Source organism: Taudactylus pleione, unplaced genomic scaffold (assembly GCF_031769625.1).
Source record: "Taudactylus pleione unplaced genomic scaffold, aTauple2 ptg000201l, whole genome shotgun sequence".
In the NCBI taxonomy this organism is placed as follows: Eukaryota; Metazoa; Chordata; class Amphibia; order Anura; family Myobatrachidae; genus Taudactylus; species Taudactylus pleione.
In genome coordinates this window covers 19,933,132-19,948,988 of record NW_028284603.1, presented here as the reverse complement: position 1 = coordinate 19,948,988, position 15,857 = coordinate 19,933,132, and the positions used below count along the sequence as shown (strand labels likewise).

Below are 15,857 nucleotides of genomic sequence, written 5' to 3'. Positions count from 1 at the left end.
AGCATGCTGGACCAAGGAGTGGCTGCTACAAAGGGATACCCTCTCTCACATGTCCCTGCTGATGGAGATCAAGGAGAACAACCCGGATGACTATCGGAACTACCTGCGCATGGATGACGCCAGCTTCCAAGAATTGCTGCATCTGGTGACCCCCCACATCAAGAGACAGGACACAAGGTGGCGGAGGGCAATCCCTGCTGAAGAGAGACTGGTGGCTACCCTGAGGTACCTGGCTACAGGAAGGTCACTGGAAGACCTGAAGTTTGGGACACTCATCTCACCTCAGTCCTTGGACGTCATCATTCCGGAGACCTGCAAAGCCATCGTAAAAGTGCTACAGTACCACTATTGCAAGGTAAGTTAAAAAAAACACCACACATTGGTTTCTTGTGCAAAGAAAAATTTTTATTTTTATTTTTTATTCAACATAAAGCAAAAAATTGCCTTCTTTTAGTACAATGTGCACTGACCTGCAGGCAACTGAAATTGTGCACTAAACTGTGTGCAATATCCTTTTTTTATAACAATTTTACAAAAGAACATTATCACCAAATTTTATGAATCCCAATAAGTAGCCGGCTGTATGTGATAGGGTGGGTCAGACGCCAGTTTGAACAGGCCAATACACACATGGCACAAGTACACATTGTGGCCCCGGCTTCCAGCAATGTGTACTTGTGCCATGTGCATAGTGACCTTTCCAAATGGCGTCATCACCACCGTATGCCATGCAGCAAGCACCTACTAGAAATCATAAAATTTGGTGACATTAAAAGCAAGACAAAAAAACAACCAAATTAAATATCACCAAATTTTATGAATCCCAATAGGTAGCCGGCTGTATGTGATAGGGTGGGTCAGACGCCAGTTTGAACAGGCCAATACACATATGGCACAAGTATACATTGTGGCCCCGGCTTCCAGCAATGTGTACTTGTGCCATGTGCGTAGTGACCTTGTCCAAATGGCGTCATCACCACCCTATCCCGTGCAGCAAGCACCTATTAGAATTAATAAAATTTGGTGATATTAAAATCAAGAAAAAATTTACATCTCTGTATATTGGGGCGACTCATCTGCTGCATCCAGCAGAGCATTATACAAGGTGGTGCTTGGGGTGCTTGGTGGGGGAGTAATATCTAACTGGGCGGGGGGGGCGGACATACCTATTTGGGGCAGGGGAAAATAGCATTGGATCTGCAATGTATGTAGAATTTGAGATATTTTTGCTCATACAGCGACTCAAGAGGTCGTAGTTTAACCTTAAAAAATTTCTTTGGATATTTGTATCCAGATTTCTCAATGTGCTGTTCACATGAGCTGTGAAATCATCTATTGCATCTGGGGGTTTCTGCAGCAGCCGTTCTGCGTTTTTTAAAAAATGGTCCTCTCGTTCTGTAAAATTCTCCTTTCTGCCTTTTTTTTTCTTTTTTTGGGGTTGTTGAGAAGATGAGGGTCCAGGTGGAACTTGAGTTTCCACTTGTGTGCTATTCTCCGGATCACTGTCGCCACCGAGCAGTCTGAGGTCCGGTGTGGATGTTAAATCAGGGTCTTGGGTGGGAGTCTATATAGGAAAAAAAGATATAAAAATATTATAGTCATGTTTTAACATCTTTTTTACTATTTTTACAGTTTCCTAACACCGTGGAGGAGTGGACCAGCATCGCGGAAGATTTTGAACAACGTTGGAATTTCCCTAACTGCGGAGGAGCCATCGATGGGAAACACATCTGCATCAACCCACCTGCCAACACCGGATCATATTACTACAGCTACAATGGATTCTTCAGCATCGTTCTCATGGCAGTGGTGAATGCCAACTACGAATTTCTGTTTGTGGATGTCGGCAAGAATGGCCGTGCTTCGGATGGTGGGTCCTTCAAAAAGACGGCTTTCTACCAGAGACTCGCCAACAAAACCCTCAACTTGCCCTCACTGGACCAGACAAAGCACGGCCTAAATTACGTTTTCGTTGCAGACGAGGCTTTTGCATTACATGAACATGTGATGAAGCCATTTGCACACAGGGGTCTGACCAGGGAGAAAAGGATCTACAACTACCGTCTATCCCGGGCACGGCGCATTGTGGAAAATGCGTTTGGAATAATGAGCAACCGCTTCCGCATTTTCCACACCACCATCAATCTACATGTGGAGACGATAGACTGGGTCGTGATGGCGTGCTGTGTGCTGCACAACTTTCTGCGAAGAAAATCTACTCAATGAGGAACAGTCCCAGCTAGACCAGAAGATGTAGGACCCCTGGAGGACATTGAACATTTGACATTTGTGTCTGCACCACCAACTACAACAACATCCACCGCACGTGCCAAAGAAGTGAGGGAGGAGTACATGACCTATTTCAATGGACCAGGTGCTGTACCATGGCAGGAGGACTGTCTGTAAACTACTGACTAAATTGGACATTTGGGATTTAACAACAAAAACATTAAGGATTTTGGTTTAAACTGTGTCACTACTTACCAAGACTTCTGCAACCTCCTCATCTCCCTCACGCTCAGACATCAAGATGATTGATTCCCTTTGAGGCTCTTGTTCACTGATGAATGACATCATTTGGTAGTACCACAGCGCAGGAGTATATATTTCATCTGTAGCCGCTCCTGATTTTTTGGAGTCATCCACCTCCTTTTTTTCTTTGATGTACACTGTCCTGAGATTTTGTATCTTTTGCCGTACAGCTTTCAGGTCTGCATCAGATATGTATTTTTTCGTATACACCAACAGTTCCTCGAGTGCGGCCAACTTGTGCGACTTATTGTGGTACTTCCGAGAACTGATCTTCCACAGACAGTCTTTCGAGTGCAGGATTTCAATGAATCCTGTAACGAATTCACGTTCTGAATCCATGGACATTATCTATGAATAAGAAAAAAAAGGACATTTAAATATTTGTGTATATAGTTTTGTTAAATGTAATGTTGTTATAGTTCACATTTTTAATGTTTTAATATTTTCTTATTTACAGGTTTTTAAAGGTTTGTTATGGTATTCTAATCATGTTTTCTTTTACAGGAATGTTATGTGTTTATTGCTTGGTAATATAATGTTTTTCTTTGTTTGACAGTATGGGTTTTCCACCTTTGGGCCTGTCGTTGTGGTAGAACTACAGATCCCAGGATGCCCTAAAAACAGTTTCAAAGGTGGGTGGCAGGTCATCCTGGGATCTGTAGTTCCACAACAGCTGGAGACCGAAAGGTAGAAGACCCCCAGCTTTAAATAATGTGTGTTTTTAAATGTAATGTATGGTGATTTTTTTGTAAAATACATGTTTATTTATTTATTTTTTTGATGTATTACACATATTGGTGGGCAGTGGGAGCTTAATGCATGACCCAGCCACCGCCCGCCTCAATACGGCGAGCGGTGGCTGGGTCATGCATTTATTACCTGGGGGCACACATTGGTGGGCAGTGGGGGAGCTTAATGCATGACCCAGCCACCGCCCGCCTCAATACGGCGGGCGGTGGCTGGGTCATGCATTTATTACCTGGGGGCACACATTGGTGGGCAGTGGGGGAGCTTAATGCATGACCCAGCCACCGCCCGCCTCAATACGGCGGGCGGTGGCTGGGTCATGCATTTATTACCTGGGGGCACACATTGGTGGGCAGTGGGGGAGCTTAATGCATGACCCAGCCACCGCCCGCCTCAATACGGCGGGCGGTGGCTGGGTCATGCATTTATTACCTGGGGGCACACATTGGTGGGCAGTGGGGGAGCTTAATGCATGACCCAACCACCGCCCGCCTCAATACGGCGGGCGGTGGCTGGGTCATGCATTTATTACCTAGGGGCACATATTGGTGGTCAGTGTGGTTGCAAACTGTACAAATACTCACCAAATATCCAACAAAACAAGACATACACGATGCTGCACAAGATGGCGATAGGGCGTGTCCAGGCTTCTGTCAGTCAAATTCCGCATTGTGTGATGAATCATACGATTCATCGTGAGGGAAAAAAACCTCATGATCGGCTTCCATCGTGTTCATGGTTGGCTAATCTGCCCTACAGCACGGCAGATCAGAAGATACGATATACGACGAGCGGGGACGCGCATCGCCATCGTGCTCGTGAGTGTAAACTCACAATTTGTACTTTTTTTAACCAATTCGTCGTCACGATTCGTCGAAATCGGCCAAATCGTGTAAAATGTTGCTATGTGTGTGGGCACCTTTAGTCAGGTATGACCCCTAGGCTGTGAGCTTGAGCTGGAGGCTCTATTTTCATGTAGTCAACAGATACAGAGATATTAGGAGGCAACTTCTTTTGACTGGTGTGAACAATAACTCAGTTTTTGAAAGTTTGAGGTGGTGAGAGAATATGAAATGGCAGATAACACAGATGGTAAAGGAGCTGAAGCTAGATAGAGTTTGGTATCAATTGCGTAGAGATGATACATCCATCCAGCTTATTCAATACTCTGTGTACAGTACTTTAGCTGTGGTTCTCTTGCATCAGGTCTACCTGTCATATCAGTGTCCTACAGGTACATCAGCTGCTGTCATGGTACCTTGGTGCTGCCCTATCACCTGTTATTACTACTTGAGATTAAGGGCCTAATTCAGTAAGGAACGCACGGATGCAGACTAACGCAATCAGACGATGTTTGCAGTCTGAGCATGCGTCTGGGTCGCAATGCGCGATCCACTCTCTGCATCCGCAAAAGCGAGCGCAGTGATTACGCAGACCCAGGGAAAAGTGATTGACGGGAAGTACCGTTTGTCGGCGGATATGGGGAGTGGTCGGCCGAATGCAGGAGTGCCAGTGCGTTCGCACCCTGTGACAGGGGCGTGCATAAATTAGCCACTGAGATGCCGGACGCAGCCTGGCGTCCCTCTGCGTGCAGGAAGTCTTTCAACTCCTGCGGCAGGGTCAGGTCTACCTTTAGTCTGCGTGCTGATCCGATGTTAATCGATGTTCCTGATGTTTTCTCAGTCTTGCGCATCAGTACGGACGTTACTGGAGGGTAATGGGGCGGCATTATGTAATGCTGGGCGTCTGCATCTTTGTGCTGCGATTGCTGTGCGTATGCATTAATTAGCATATCCTCGCAGCTGCTGGGTGCGTGCGTCTGCATCCCTGCGTTCTTTGCTAAATCAGGCCCAATGTCCTGGGGACAACCAAGAACCAGCAAAAATGGGGACAGGACGCTATAAATAAATTCTCGTATAGATCGGTTCTGATAACTTATCAAGTAAAATGTTTGGTGACACCAAGGAACCATAGTGTTTGCATGAGAAGACAGCACATTTTAGCCTTGTTGATTTCATGCAGCCATTAAATACAGGGACCTTAATTGTGGTTGGGCAGTCTAACCTATACTCCCAGCAATGTATTGCTGCAAACATTACTTATTGCTATTAAACAACTTTTTGGGGACAGGTATAACTAAGCAACCTGCAATGTGCTCTCATATTGTCCTTCCATTATTCTGCACTTTGCCGAAATTTCAAGCCCTGCAGGAAAAAGAAATGAACGCGCCCAACTGAATATGCCCCTAAATATGTAAGATTAAATGAATCATGAAAACATGGCCTGTTGGGGTTTGCAGCTAATGACTGTAGTTGTAAAAACACTGGAGTACACTTTTTGGTTTTTCTCCTCTCCCTACAGACACAGGAACAATAGGGACTGTGTGCTACAGAACAGGCATATAATGATATTCTAGTTATCTTTGCCCCAAAAATAACTAGACCAGGTGAGGCCTCTGCAGTAACGAGTCCTTTGAGGTGCACTTAATTATTAGACTCGACCTTTTCCCCTTTCTTTACATGTAAAATCCATCAATTTTAAGCCTGTCGACCCAGACTTATTTATGATCAATGTGTGTAAGTACTTTAAAAACTCTATATATTTATAATGAAGATAAACAGCTGCAGACTTTAGTGTAATTGCTTTTTAATGGTTCGTTTTCCAAGTGTCCCACTGCAAATCCTCTTCACCTGTAAAACAAAACCGTGAAATCTCAACAGCAATTTGTGACAAAGGGGCCAATGTATCCAGCTGCATTTCGCATAAATAATGTGACTAAATTAATATTAAATGATCTATGCAATAATGGGGATGTAGTTATGAGACCGGCGGCCGCATGATCCCCCATCTCAATGCCGACAATACAATCCCGGCAGGGGATTTAACATAGGCATACCGACGCCTATGTTCATCCCGACGCCGGGACCCCGACAGAACGCCGGACCGATCGTCCAGTGCTGGAGGTAAGTAGCAATGTAGCCGGGGATGTGGGGGTTAGAATTAAGGACCCCCCCGGGGGATTTAGGGTTAGGCAACCCCCCGGGGAGGGTTAGGCTAGGTTTAGGCACTAGGAGGGGAGGTTAGGGTTAGGGACCCCCCCCGGGAGTGTTAGGTTTAGGGTGCGGGGCGGGGGGGGGTTAGGTTTAGGTACTAACAGGGAGAGGTTCGGGTTAGGCACTAGGGGGGGAGGTTAGGCACCCCTAAAGGAGGGTTAGGGGGGAGGGGAGGGTTAGGCTAGGTTTAGGCACTAGGGTGGAGGTTAGGGACCCCCCCCCGGGAGGTTTGAATTTAGGTTGCGTGGCGGGGGGGTTAGGCTTAGGCACTAACAGGGGGAGGTTAGGGCTAGGCACTAGGAGGGGAGGTTAGGCACCCCTAAAGGAGGTTGGGGGGGGAGGGTTAGATTACTTAACCTCCGCTGTCGGAATTTCCTCCGCGTCAGGCTAGCGCTGTTGGGATTTGAACCAATGGCTACACAGCCACCGGCAATTCAATCCCATTCCGCAATGTTGTACTATCAGTCATATGTATTAGGCAGGAAATGAAATTTATTTTCGTGAAAGATGGTTGCGATAATTTTCTATTTCTTGAAGGTCGCATAAGCTCTGCATATAGTAGAAATGTGATATTTTTATTGTAATCATTCAAATTTCGCAAATATTTATCAGATTTTCTTTTTTCTGTTCATCGCATGCCTCAAATGGCGTAGAAATAGCTTTTTACATAAGAAGGTTTAGGAAAGGGGGTTCGGATAGCCCACCCATGTATGAGAGCCCACCCATGTATGGGAAGACCTCCCATGTTTTCCAGCTCCTCCTTTTCCCTGGCCTACTTGTTACTAGTAAGCCGGATCCACAATATTTTTTTTTTTCCATAATAGTTTTTATTGAAAATTTAATATAGAAAAATAAATGAGGATACAGAATGAAAAAAAAGGGGAAAACGGGTAAGCCAGACATATCGCATAGCACAAAACAAAATATCATTGGTCAGCTTACAAACATTTGATTCATAGACATAAAAGAGAACTTTTAATACACATAAAAGTAATTAGAAACAGTATACTAAAGGACTGATGAATAGAACTACCCCGAATCTGAATGAGGTGACCAGAGAACACAATAGTGGAATGTCCTTGTTTTTCTATATTCTCCCCATTGAAACCATTTCATATGGATGGAGTTAGCAGAGGAGGAATATTTGCTATCCAATGTTTCAAAAACAAAGTGCTTATGAACCTTGTTTTCTAACATTGTGATGTTGGGCAAGTTAGCAGTCTTCCACTCCTGAGCAATTGCAGCCTTCGTAGCTATTAAAATATGTCCCATGATGTATCTCTCACCACAGGATAATGTCCCAGGATAAAAATGAAATAAAGCGGTTAGGGGCTCCGCAGGAATGGTTGTTCCAACTATATTACTTATCATGGAAAACACCGCATTCCATAGGGGTCGAAGCAGGGGACATGACCAGAAAACATGGAGAATGTCTCCAATCAAACCACAGTTTCGCCAACAATATTGGGAGGCAGAGGGACAGATTTTATGTTGCCTCTCAGGTGTAAAATATGCTCTCTGAAGTAGCTTGTAATACATTTCTGAATGATTAATACATTTGGATACTGTAAAACCAGAACAAAAAATAATATTCCAATCATCTTCAGAAAGATCTACAGCTAAATCTCTCTCCCATTTGATCTGGCATGGTAATTTCCCCTTTTTATTTATTCTTATCTGACACTGATACCACCAAGAGATACCTCCTTTATGATTAGAAGATTGGAAACGAAGCAACAGCAACGGTGGGAAGGCAGGTTTCTTAATTGGAGAAGGGAGGTGGCTTTGCAACCAATGTCTCAGCTGTAAGTATTTATAAAAGTCCTGCTTCATTAGTCCAAATTGAGTTTAAAGAAACACAAATGGGGCAAGACCATTTTCTGTAAATATGTCACTCAGGGAAACAAGGCCCGCCCCAACCCGTGAATCTAAATACAAATATGGAATCAAATTAGCTATCGATTGGAGAGACAGATTAGGAGAAGGCAAGGAAATTTCTTCATCTAAGGAAACATATGCATGCCAGCACATTATTGTAGTCCGAACTGCTTTACAAAATCCCGGTCTGAAGGAAATTTCAGAGGGGGGCAACCAGAATAAATCAGAAACAGGGAAGGGACGCATAAATTCCCTTTCAATAAGTACCCAGGGTTTGGGGCAGTCAATTATGAACCAATCTCTGGCCTGACTAAGAATACAAGCTGAATGATAGCGTTCCAAGTCTGGGAAGGCTACTCCACCAACCGCTTTGGAGAGGGTGAGAGTGCTTCTTGCTATTTTGGGTCTATTCCCTTTCCAGATATATTTAGTAAGTATTTGATGCAATTTATTACATATAGATTTAGATAGGGGTCTAGGGATAGTACGAACTAAGGGCCTGATTCAGAGCTGAACGCTCTGACCAGAGCGCTCGCTCTGAATCAGGGCCCTCCTACCTTTTTGTGGAGCGTCCTCATTGCTCGCATAGCTGCGGGTTACCACCCACAGCTTATGCGAGCGTCCATGATGATGGTCACGATGGTCTTGACCATCGCGACCATCGGCTTGCGACGAGACCCTGCGGTAGGGTCTCGCTGCCCCAAGCCCTGGAGTGATTTTGGCTCTATCAGCCAAAATCACTCCCACTGACATCACTAGTGATGTCAGTGGGGCCGGTTTCAGACGGTAGGCGTTCCCATGGGAACGCCTCCGTCTGGCAGGCACGCCCACCAAAGGGGGTGTGCTGTCAATCAACATCGACAGCACGCCCCCTTTGGTGCGAGACCTGGAGCGATGGAGAGCCCGTCGCTCGCCGGGTCTCGCGCATGCGCGCGACGGAGCTCCCTCCGTCTTGCGCATGCGCAGTGGGGGAACATCAACCCGCTTGCGAGCGTACTGCCGCTCAGGAGCGGGTCTGAATGACCCCCTAAGTACATAAGTTTCGGGAGGAGCACCATTTTTGCAGCCGCAATCCGTCCCAGCCAGGATACCTCATGTAGCATCCATTCCTTAGTTAAAGTTTCATAGGCTTTCAATAATGGCCCAAAATTACATTCAATGAGATCATGATCTCTAGCTAAATGCACCCCCAGGTATTTAAGTGACTTAGATTTATAAATATATATCTGTAGGTCTCCTTCAACTTTTCCAAAGTGCATTCGGGATGTTAAAAGGAAGGGCCTCTGTCTTAGTGGTGTTTAGTTTGTAATATGACACTGCTGTATATTGATCTAAAACAGCATTTAGTGCTGGAAGAGACTCTTCTAGATGAAGTAAACATAATAAGATATCGGCTGCAAATAAACTTATCTTATGGAAGGAGCCCCCAAGAAAAGGGCCGTGTATGCTATTTAGGGATCTAATCGTCTCAGCCAGAGGCTCAATGGCAAGCGCAAAGATGAGTGGCGAAAGAGGACATCCCTGACGTGTGCCGTTTGATATGTCAAATCTGTCAGATAGGCAACCATTGACAAACACTTTCGCGGAAGGGCAGGTATATAGAGCCGAGATGGAGTCTAAAATTCTCCCCTGGAAACCGAAACGGTGCAAAACCTCCATCAAATATCCCCGATGTAGGCGGTCAAACGCCTTCTCGGCATCAAGCGACAAAATCAGCAAGGGCTCTGAAAGGAAATCATAATGCTCTATTATATTAATAACTCTACGTGTATTGTCTGGGGCCTGTCTGTCCATCACAAATCCAACCTGATCCGGGTTAATGAGAGTTGGCAATAAACGAGATAAACGATTAGCAATCAATTTAGCAAACAATTTGATATCTGTGTTCAATAATGCATTAGGGTGGTAGTTAGCTACAACATGAGGGTCTTTACCGGGTTTCGGTATGGCAACTATTCGTGCCTCCAACATTTCTTTAGGGAATTGCTTAGATTCAGTTGCTTCATTAAATACTGACAACAAAATTGGAGCCAGATCAGTTTTAAAAGATTTGTAGAAATTTGCAGGATAGCCGTCTGGGCCCGGAGCCTTATCCAACTGCATATTGCCAATTGCTACATCTATTTCATCCAGAGTCCAAGGAGAGCTAAGGGACAGACCGGCCTCAGAGGACAACACCGGGAGGGAGAGCCTACTCAAAAACTGCTCAATAAGAGCAGCAGCTGGTTGGGTAATATTGGGGTCGTCTTTAAGATTATATAGTTGTGCGTAATAGGTAGCAAAAGTGTTAGTTATCTCGACAGGGTCGGATACCTTTACCCCATGATGAGTATAAATTCTCTGTATCTGTTCCCGAGCCCTTTGTCCGTGCAATTTACAAGCCAACAACCTACTAGCTCGATTACCAAACACATAAAATTTTTGATTTAAGCGGGCAATATTACGCTGTACCTCTCTAAGGGAGAAGACATTAACCTTCTCGCGGGCTAAAATAAGTTGTTTATATAGCATTCTATTAGATGGATCTGCTTTATGGGTCTCCTTCAAGTGTGCCGCCTCAGCTTCCGCTTTCTCATATTGCCGTTTATATTCTCTCTTAAGCCGAGCAGCAACCTGGATCGCTGAACCTCTGATAACTGCCTTTAAAGAGCACCAAAAATTAAATATAGAAGTCTCTTCCGGTTTATTGGTACTAAGGAAAAGGGAAAGGGCCTCCTGTACTGCTCTATGAGCCTCCGGCTGAGACAACAGGTGGTTACCCAATCTCCAAGGGCCCGGAACGACGCTTCTACTCCCTATGTCCCATTTCAAAAAAAGGGGGGAGTGATCCGACCATGTCATGGGAAGAATATTAATACTTCTAATAGAAGACAAAGTCCATTTATCAGAGAGAGCCAAATCTATCCGAGAGTACGATCTATGGACATGTGAATAAAAGGAGTAGTCCCTTACTGTAGGGTGTTTGGCTCTCCAGACATCGAACAGTCCGTACTCTGCTAAAAGCTGCTGAAAACCCTTGGAAAACTCCTGTGGTCTACTTGAACAAGAGGTCGTTGGACAGGATCTATCCATAGTTGGATCGAGAATCTTGTTAAAGTCTCCAAGGAGTAGCAGTGCTCCTTTAGAGTACTTCTGCAGTGTCAGACAAAATTTTCTACAAAAGGATAGTTGCCTAGTGTTGGGAACATAGCATGAAACTAAGGTGACTTCCATGGCGTCTAATAGTCCTACCAAAATTAAATATCTTCCCTGTGGGTCTGCGTGCTGCGAAATCAATGAGAATGAGCAATGTTGGGAAATAAGGAGGGCTACTCCTGCCTTCTTATGAGGCCCATTAGCTGTGTAGCAATGAGGGAATCTAGCGTTGACAAAGCTCGGAGGGGCAGACTGCTGAAAATGGGTCTCCTGGATTGCCACAATATGCGCTTTAAGCCTGTGGAAATATTTCAGTGCTAATCGTCTCTTTTGGGGAGAGTTCAATCCTTTCGCATTGATTGACAACAAATTAACCATAACTATAAAGACGAGAAATAAAGTACTTTACATAGACCAACATTATATAGAATAATGTTGTATCTGCAAATCTGGCTGAGTAAAAAAACAAACACATAAGGGGGTAAAGTAGAGATAAAGAGAAAGAGAGAGAGAAGAAAAAAAAAAGGATCCACAATATTTAATATATTTTAATTGATTAATTAATTAAATTTATTCAATTACATTAAGCTTTTCTTCCTCCTCCACGGGGCGACGATACAAGGGAATTGTTGGAGGTTTTGATGTATGCACATGTTCCTCTTCTCTCACCAGCACGTGCGCAATGCTCAGATTCAAGGGCGTTGGTCGACAATTTTGCAAATAGTAACAATAAATTACTTTGCATCACGAAACACGTTACGCAAACCACTGTGGTTTACGCAATGCGTTGTTGCACAAAGTTTTTTTTTGCAACATTTGACTTTTAAAGTTTTTACTGCATTGCGAAATCAAGCAATAAACTAAGGTATGATTTTTCATAATAACACCGAAAATGATACATCGGCCCCAAAAACTCTGTATTCACAAATTAGGGCTTACAGAATTATTGTACACTAGTTGGGATACCTGGTGTTGCCCGGGTTGAAAACTAGACCCTGAAGTACTCCTGCAGCCTTCATTTTTTTACACTGTCCTCGGCTATAATCTGGATAACTATGCAAATCAGGAGTAAATGACAGTGCAGGCAGCGTATTCTCATACCATTTGGAAAGGGGTATATCGGGAGAAGACTGACTTACAGAACAGAAATCAGTATAGCTTCCAAAATCACTTGCGTTTCAGAAATGACTGCAGAACAGAGGGGTGAATAAGCTACAGACGGATATGTGACATGTTAGCAGATGCAATAGCTGTAATACGGTAATGCAGCAGGAGTCATTACGGCTCTTGCATGCATTACTGATCTGAGCTGCGTCCAAGGACTCAGCATGGTATCATCTGCAATCCCTTCCTTCAACCGGTTGTGTGACCATGGGGTCACGCAAGCCGGCTGCCGATGATGAGTAAAAGAGGCCAGGAAATCTCCTTCAGCCGATGGAGATCCTGGTCTCTCCACTCCTCCCCCCCCCAATGGCGGTGACACGCATCCATTTTGGAAAACTGAGGCCGTATCCTCCCACTCCCTGCCCAGAAATGGCAGCAGACTATCAGTCACTGACAGTGCAGCACATGCAGGATCGCAGACCTGTACTGCACATGCACAGTATTTGATAGGCGCATGCGCAGATTCCCGATAATCGTGAATCTGCTTGATCCCTGTCACTGCCTCCACAGCTGAACATCCTCTGCAGACCAACATTGAAGACCATGTCTAGCAGCTATGCCATCCATGTAATGCCGGAATGGAGTCCCATTCCCGGACAGAAGGGGACCCGTCTGCAGTGGCACTCTGTGAGTGGCTGCGATCAATCTCCCCTGCTGTTTGTTATCTCTATATGCTAAGCTTTTCCAGGGTCAAAGATTGTGCATTGATTATGCTGTCTGCCACAGTCTGAATGTATCGTGATGAGCTGCTCATGAGCCTGCCAGAGTGCAAAGCTGGGTACACACTAAACGATGTGTTTTGCCAGCAATATCATCGTCGATCCCAGCGTCGACGGGCCGACCTATCGGCGGTCCATAGACACTGGGGGATCTGGTGCGCTGCAGGGAATAGTCAGCTGCATCGCCTGATCTTACATGCTGCACATAAGATGAGACTGTCGACCCCACACACTACACATTTTTAACGATTTGGCAAATCGTTAAAGATATCGTGTAGGGGCAATAACAGTGTGTGTATAAAGCAAGCCCCTCAGCCCCAGAACCTATGTAATTTAAGAGTGTCTCGGTTTTATGGGATTGTGTGACAGTGTGTTGCTCTGACAATGTTCAAACCTAGGCAAAAACCTAATCCTAGTCAAACTACAGCACCATGCCAAATTTAGTGGAGCTAGGTACAAAACTCTAGCCGTGCATAACGGACAAACAGACAGACACACACACTTTGTCGCTTATTATAGATTTGTTATGCTACATTTTTTTTTTATATAACTGGTCAAAAATTACGCCCTACATCAACAATTATATTCTCCACTTATCCACTGGTAAAGAGACCAAAAACAATAATCCTTATTTGCAGAAGAAATAGCCGAAAATATTTTTGTGCCGTTTGCTTTTTTTAACTTCTGATTTTTAAACTACCCCGCTGTAAACTCTGACCAAGTGCAAAAAATATATAAAAAGTTTTATTTAGTTCATATCAATTTTATAATCACAAAGGCTCTGTGACCCCCTTCCCCCCAAAAAAAAGTTTATACCCATGTGTCCACCAAATAATGTTCTATAAATTTGAACCCAACTATTCAGAGATCAGTTGTATAAATGTATATATAATATATCACACTAAGGAGGCTCATTCAGACCCGCTCGCAAGATGAAGCCGCTCGCTGGCAAAAAGGAGCCGGATATTTAAATTAAACACTCGCACTGCGTGACGTAAAGATGCCCTCTATGTCTTAGCGAGCTACGGCACTGAGCGCTCGCTAGTGTATAAAGTAGTGATGAGCGGTTCGGATTCTGAGGAATCCGAACCGCTCCGAACAGGTGGAATCCGAGTCCACCCGAACGCAAGTTCGGGTGTTCCCGCCTGACTCGGATTCCACCTCGAGGCCGAACGTCACCCGTCCGGCGTCGGATTCTCGCGAGAGCTGAGTGACGTTCGGCCTCTATAAAAAGGCGCGGCGCCCGGCAGTCGGCGCCATTTCTCGCGTGACGCGTAGTTAGCTAGTGCGCTGTCTGTTCTAGTGTTAGATAGATTAGAGTAGGCAGTGCTCTGTGACTTTACTGGGCATAAGCCCTTTGTGTGTGCTCCTTGACTGGGCATAATAAGCCCACTGTGTGTATGTGTACTGTACTACTCACTGTATTATACAAGCTCCGTGACAACTGACAGGGCATAGCCCACTGAGTGTATTATACAAGCTCCGTGACAACTGACAGGGCATAGCCCACTGAGTGTATTATACAAGCTCCGTGACAACTGACAGGGCATAGCCCACTGAGTATATTATACAAGCTCCGTGACAACTGACAGGGCATAGCCCACTGAGTGTATTATACAAGCTCCGTGACTGGGCATAAGCCCACTGAGTGTTTTGTACAAGCTCCGTGACAGGGCATAGCCCACTGAGTGTATACAAGCTCCGTGACAGGGCATAGCCCACTGAGTGTATACAAGCTCCGTGACAGGGCATAGCCCACTGTCTATTATACAAGCTCCGTGACAGGGCATAAGCCCACTGAGTGTATTATACAAGCTCCGTGACAGGGCATAAGCCCACTATTATACAAGCTCCGTGACAGGGCATAGCCCACTGTGTCTATTATACAAGCTCCGTGACAGGGCATAAGCCCACTGAGTATTATACAAGCTCTGTGACAGGGCATAGCCTACTGTGTCTATTATACAAGCTCCGTGACAGGGCATAGCCCACTGAGTGTATTATACAAGCTCCGTGACAGGGCATAAGCCCACTGAGTATTATACAAGCTCCGTGACAGGGCATAAGCCCACTGAGTATTATACAAGCTCCGTGACAGGGCATAGCCTACTGTGTCTATTATACAAGCTCCGTGACAGGGCATAGCCCACTGAGTGTATACAAGCTCCGTGACAGGGCATAGCCCACTGAGTGTATACAAGCTCCGTGACAGGGCATAGCCCACTGTCTATTATACAAGCTCCGTGACAGGGCATAAGCCCACTGAGTGTATTATACAAGCTCCGTGACAGGGCATAAGCCCACTATTATACAAGCTCCGTGACAGGGCATAGCCCACTGTGTCTATTATACAAGCTCCGTGACAGGGCATAAGCCCACTGAGTATTATACAAGCTCTGTGACAGGGCATAGCCTACTGTGTCTATTATACAAGCTCCGTGACAGGGCATAGCCCACTGAGTGTATTATACAAGCTCCGTGACAGGGCATAAGCCCACTGAGTATTATACAAGCTCCGTGACAGGGCATAAGCCCACTGAGTATTATACAAGCTCCGTGACAGGGCATAGCCTACTGTGTCTATTATACAAGCTCCGTGACAGGGCATAGCCCACTGAGTGTATTATAC

The 15,857-nt window shown here is 45.1% G+C and overlaps 1 protein-coding gene across 1 annotated transcript; it reads right to left on the bottom strand.

The window, feature by feature from the left end:
• Window positions 1–978: 978 nt before the first annotated feature.
• LOC148518239 (uncharacterized) lies at window positions 979–2,918 on the bottom strand. The gene is made up of 2 exons (XM_088477524.1): window positions 2,485–2,918; window positions 979–1,564 (listed from the first exon to the last, which is right to left on the bottom strand). Exons 1-2 carry the CDS (start codon window positions 2,875–2,877, stop codon window positions 1,097–1,099), a joined length of 861 nt encoding a protein of 286 aa, XP_088333650.1. The 5' UTR covers window positions 2,878–2,918; the 3' UTR covers window positions 979–1,096.
• Window positions 2,919–15,857: the final 12,939 nt, after the last annotated feature.

Bases quoted from the DNA above. Each gene is read 5' to 3' on its own strand.
- LOC148518239 (XM_088477524.1), bottom strand. From the start codon at position 2,877: ATGTCCATGGATTCAGAACGTGAATTCGTTACAGGATTCATTGAAATC. The intron at 1,565-2,484 runs GTAAGTAGTGAC...TTTCCTATATAG, and splicing joins AGGAGGTTGCAGAAGTCTTG to ACTCCCACCCAAGACCCTGA.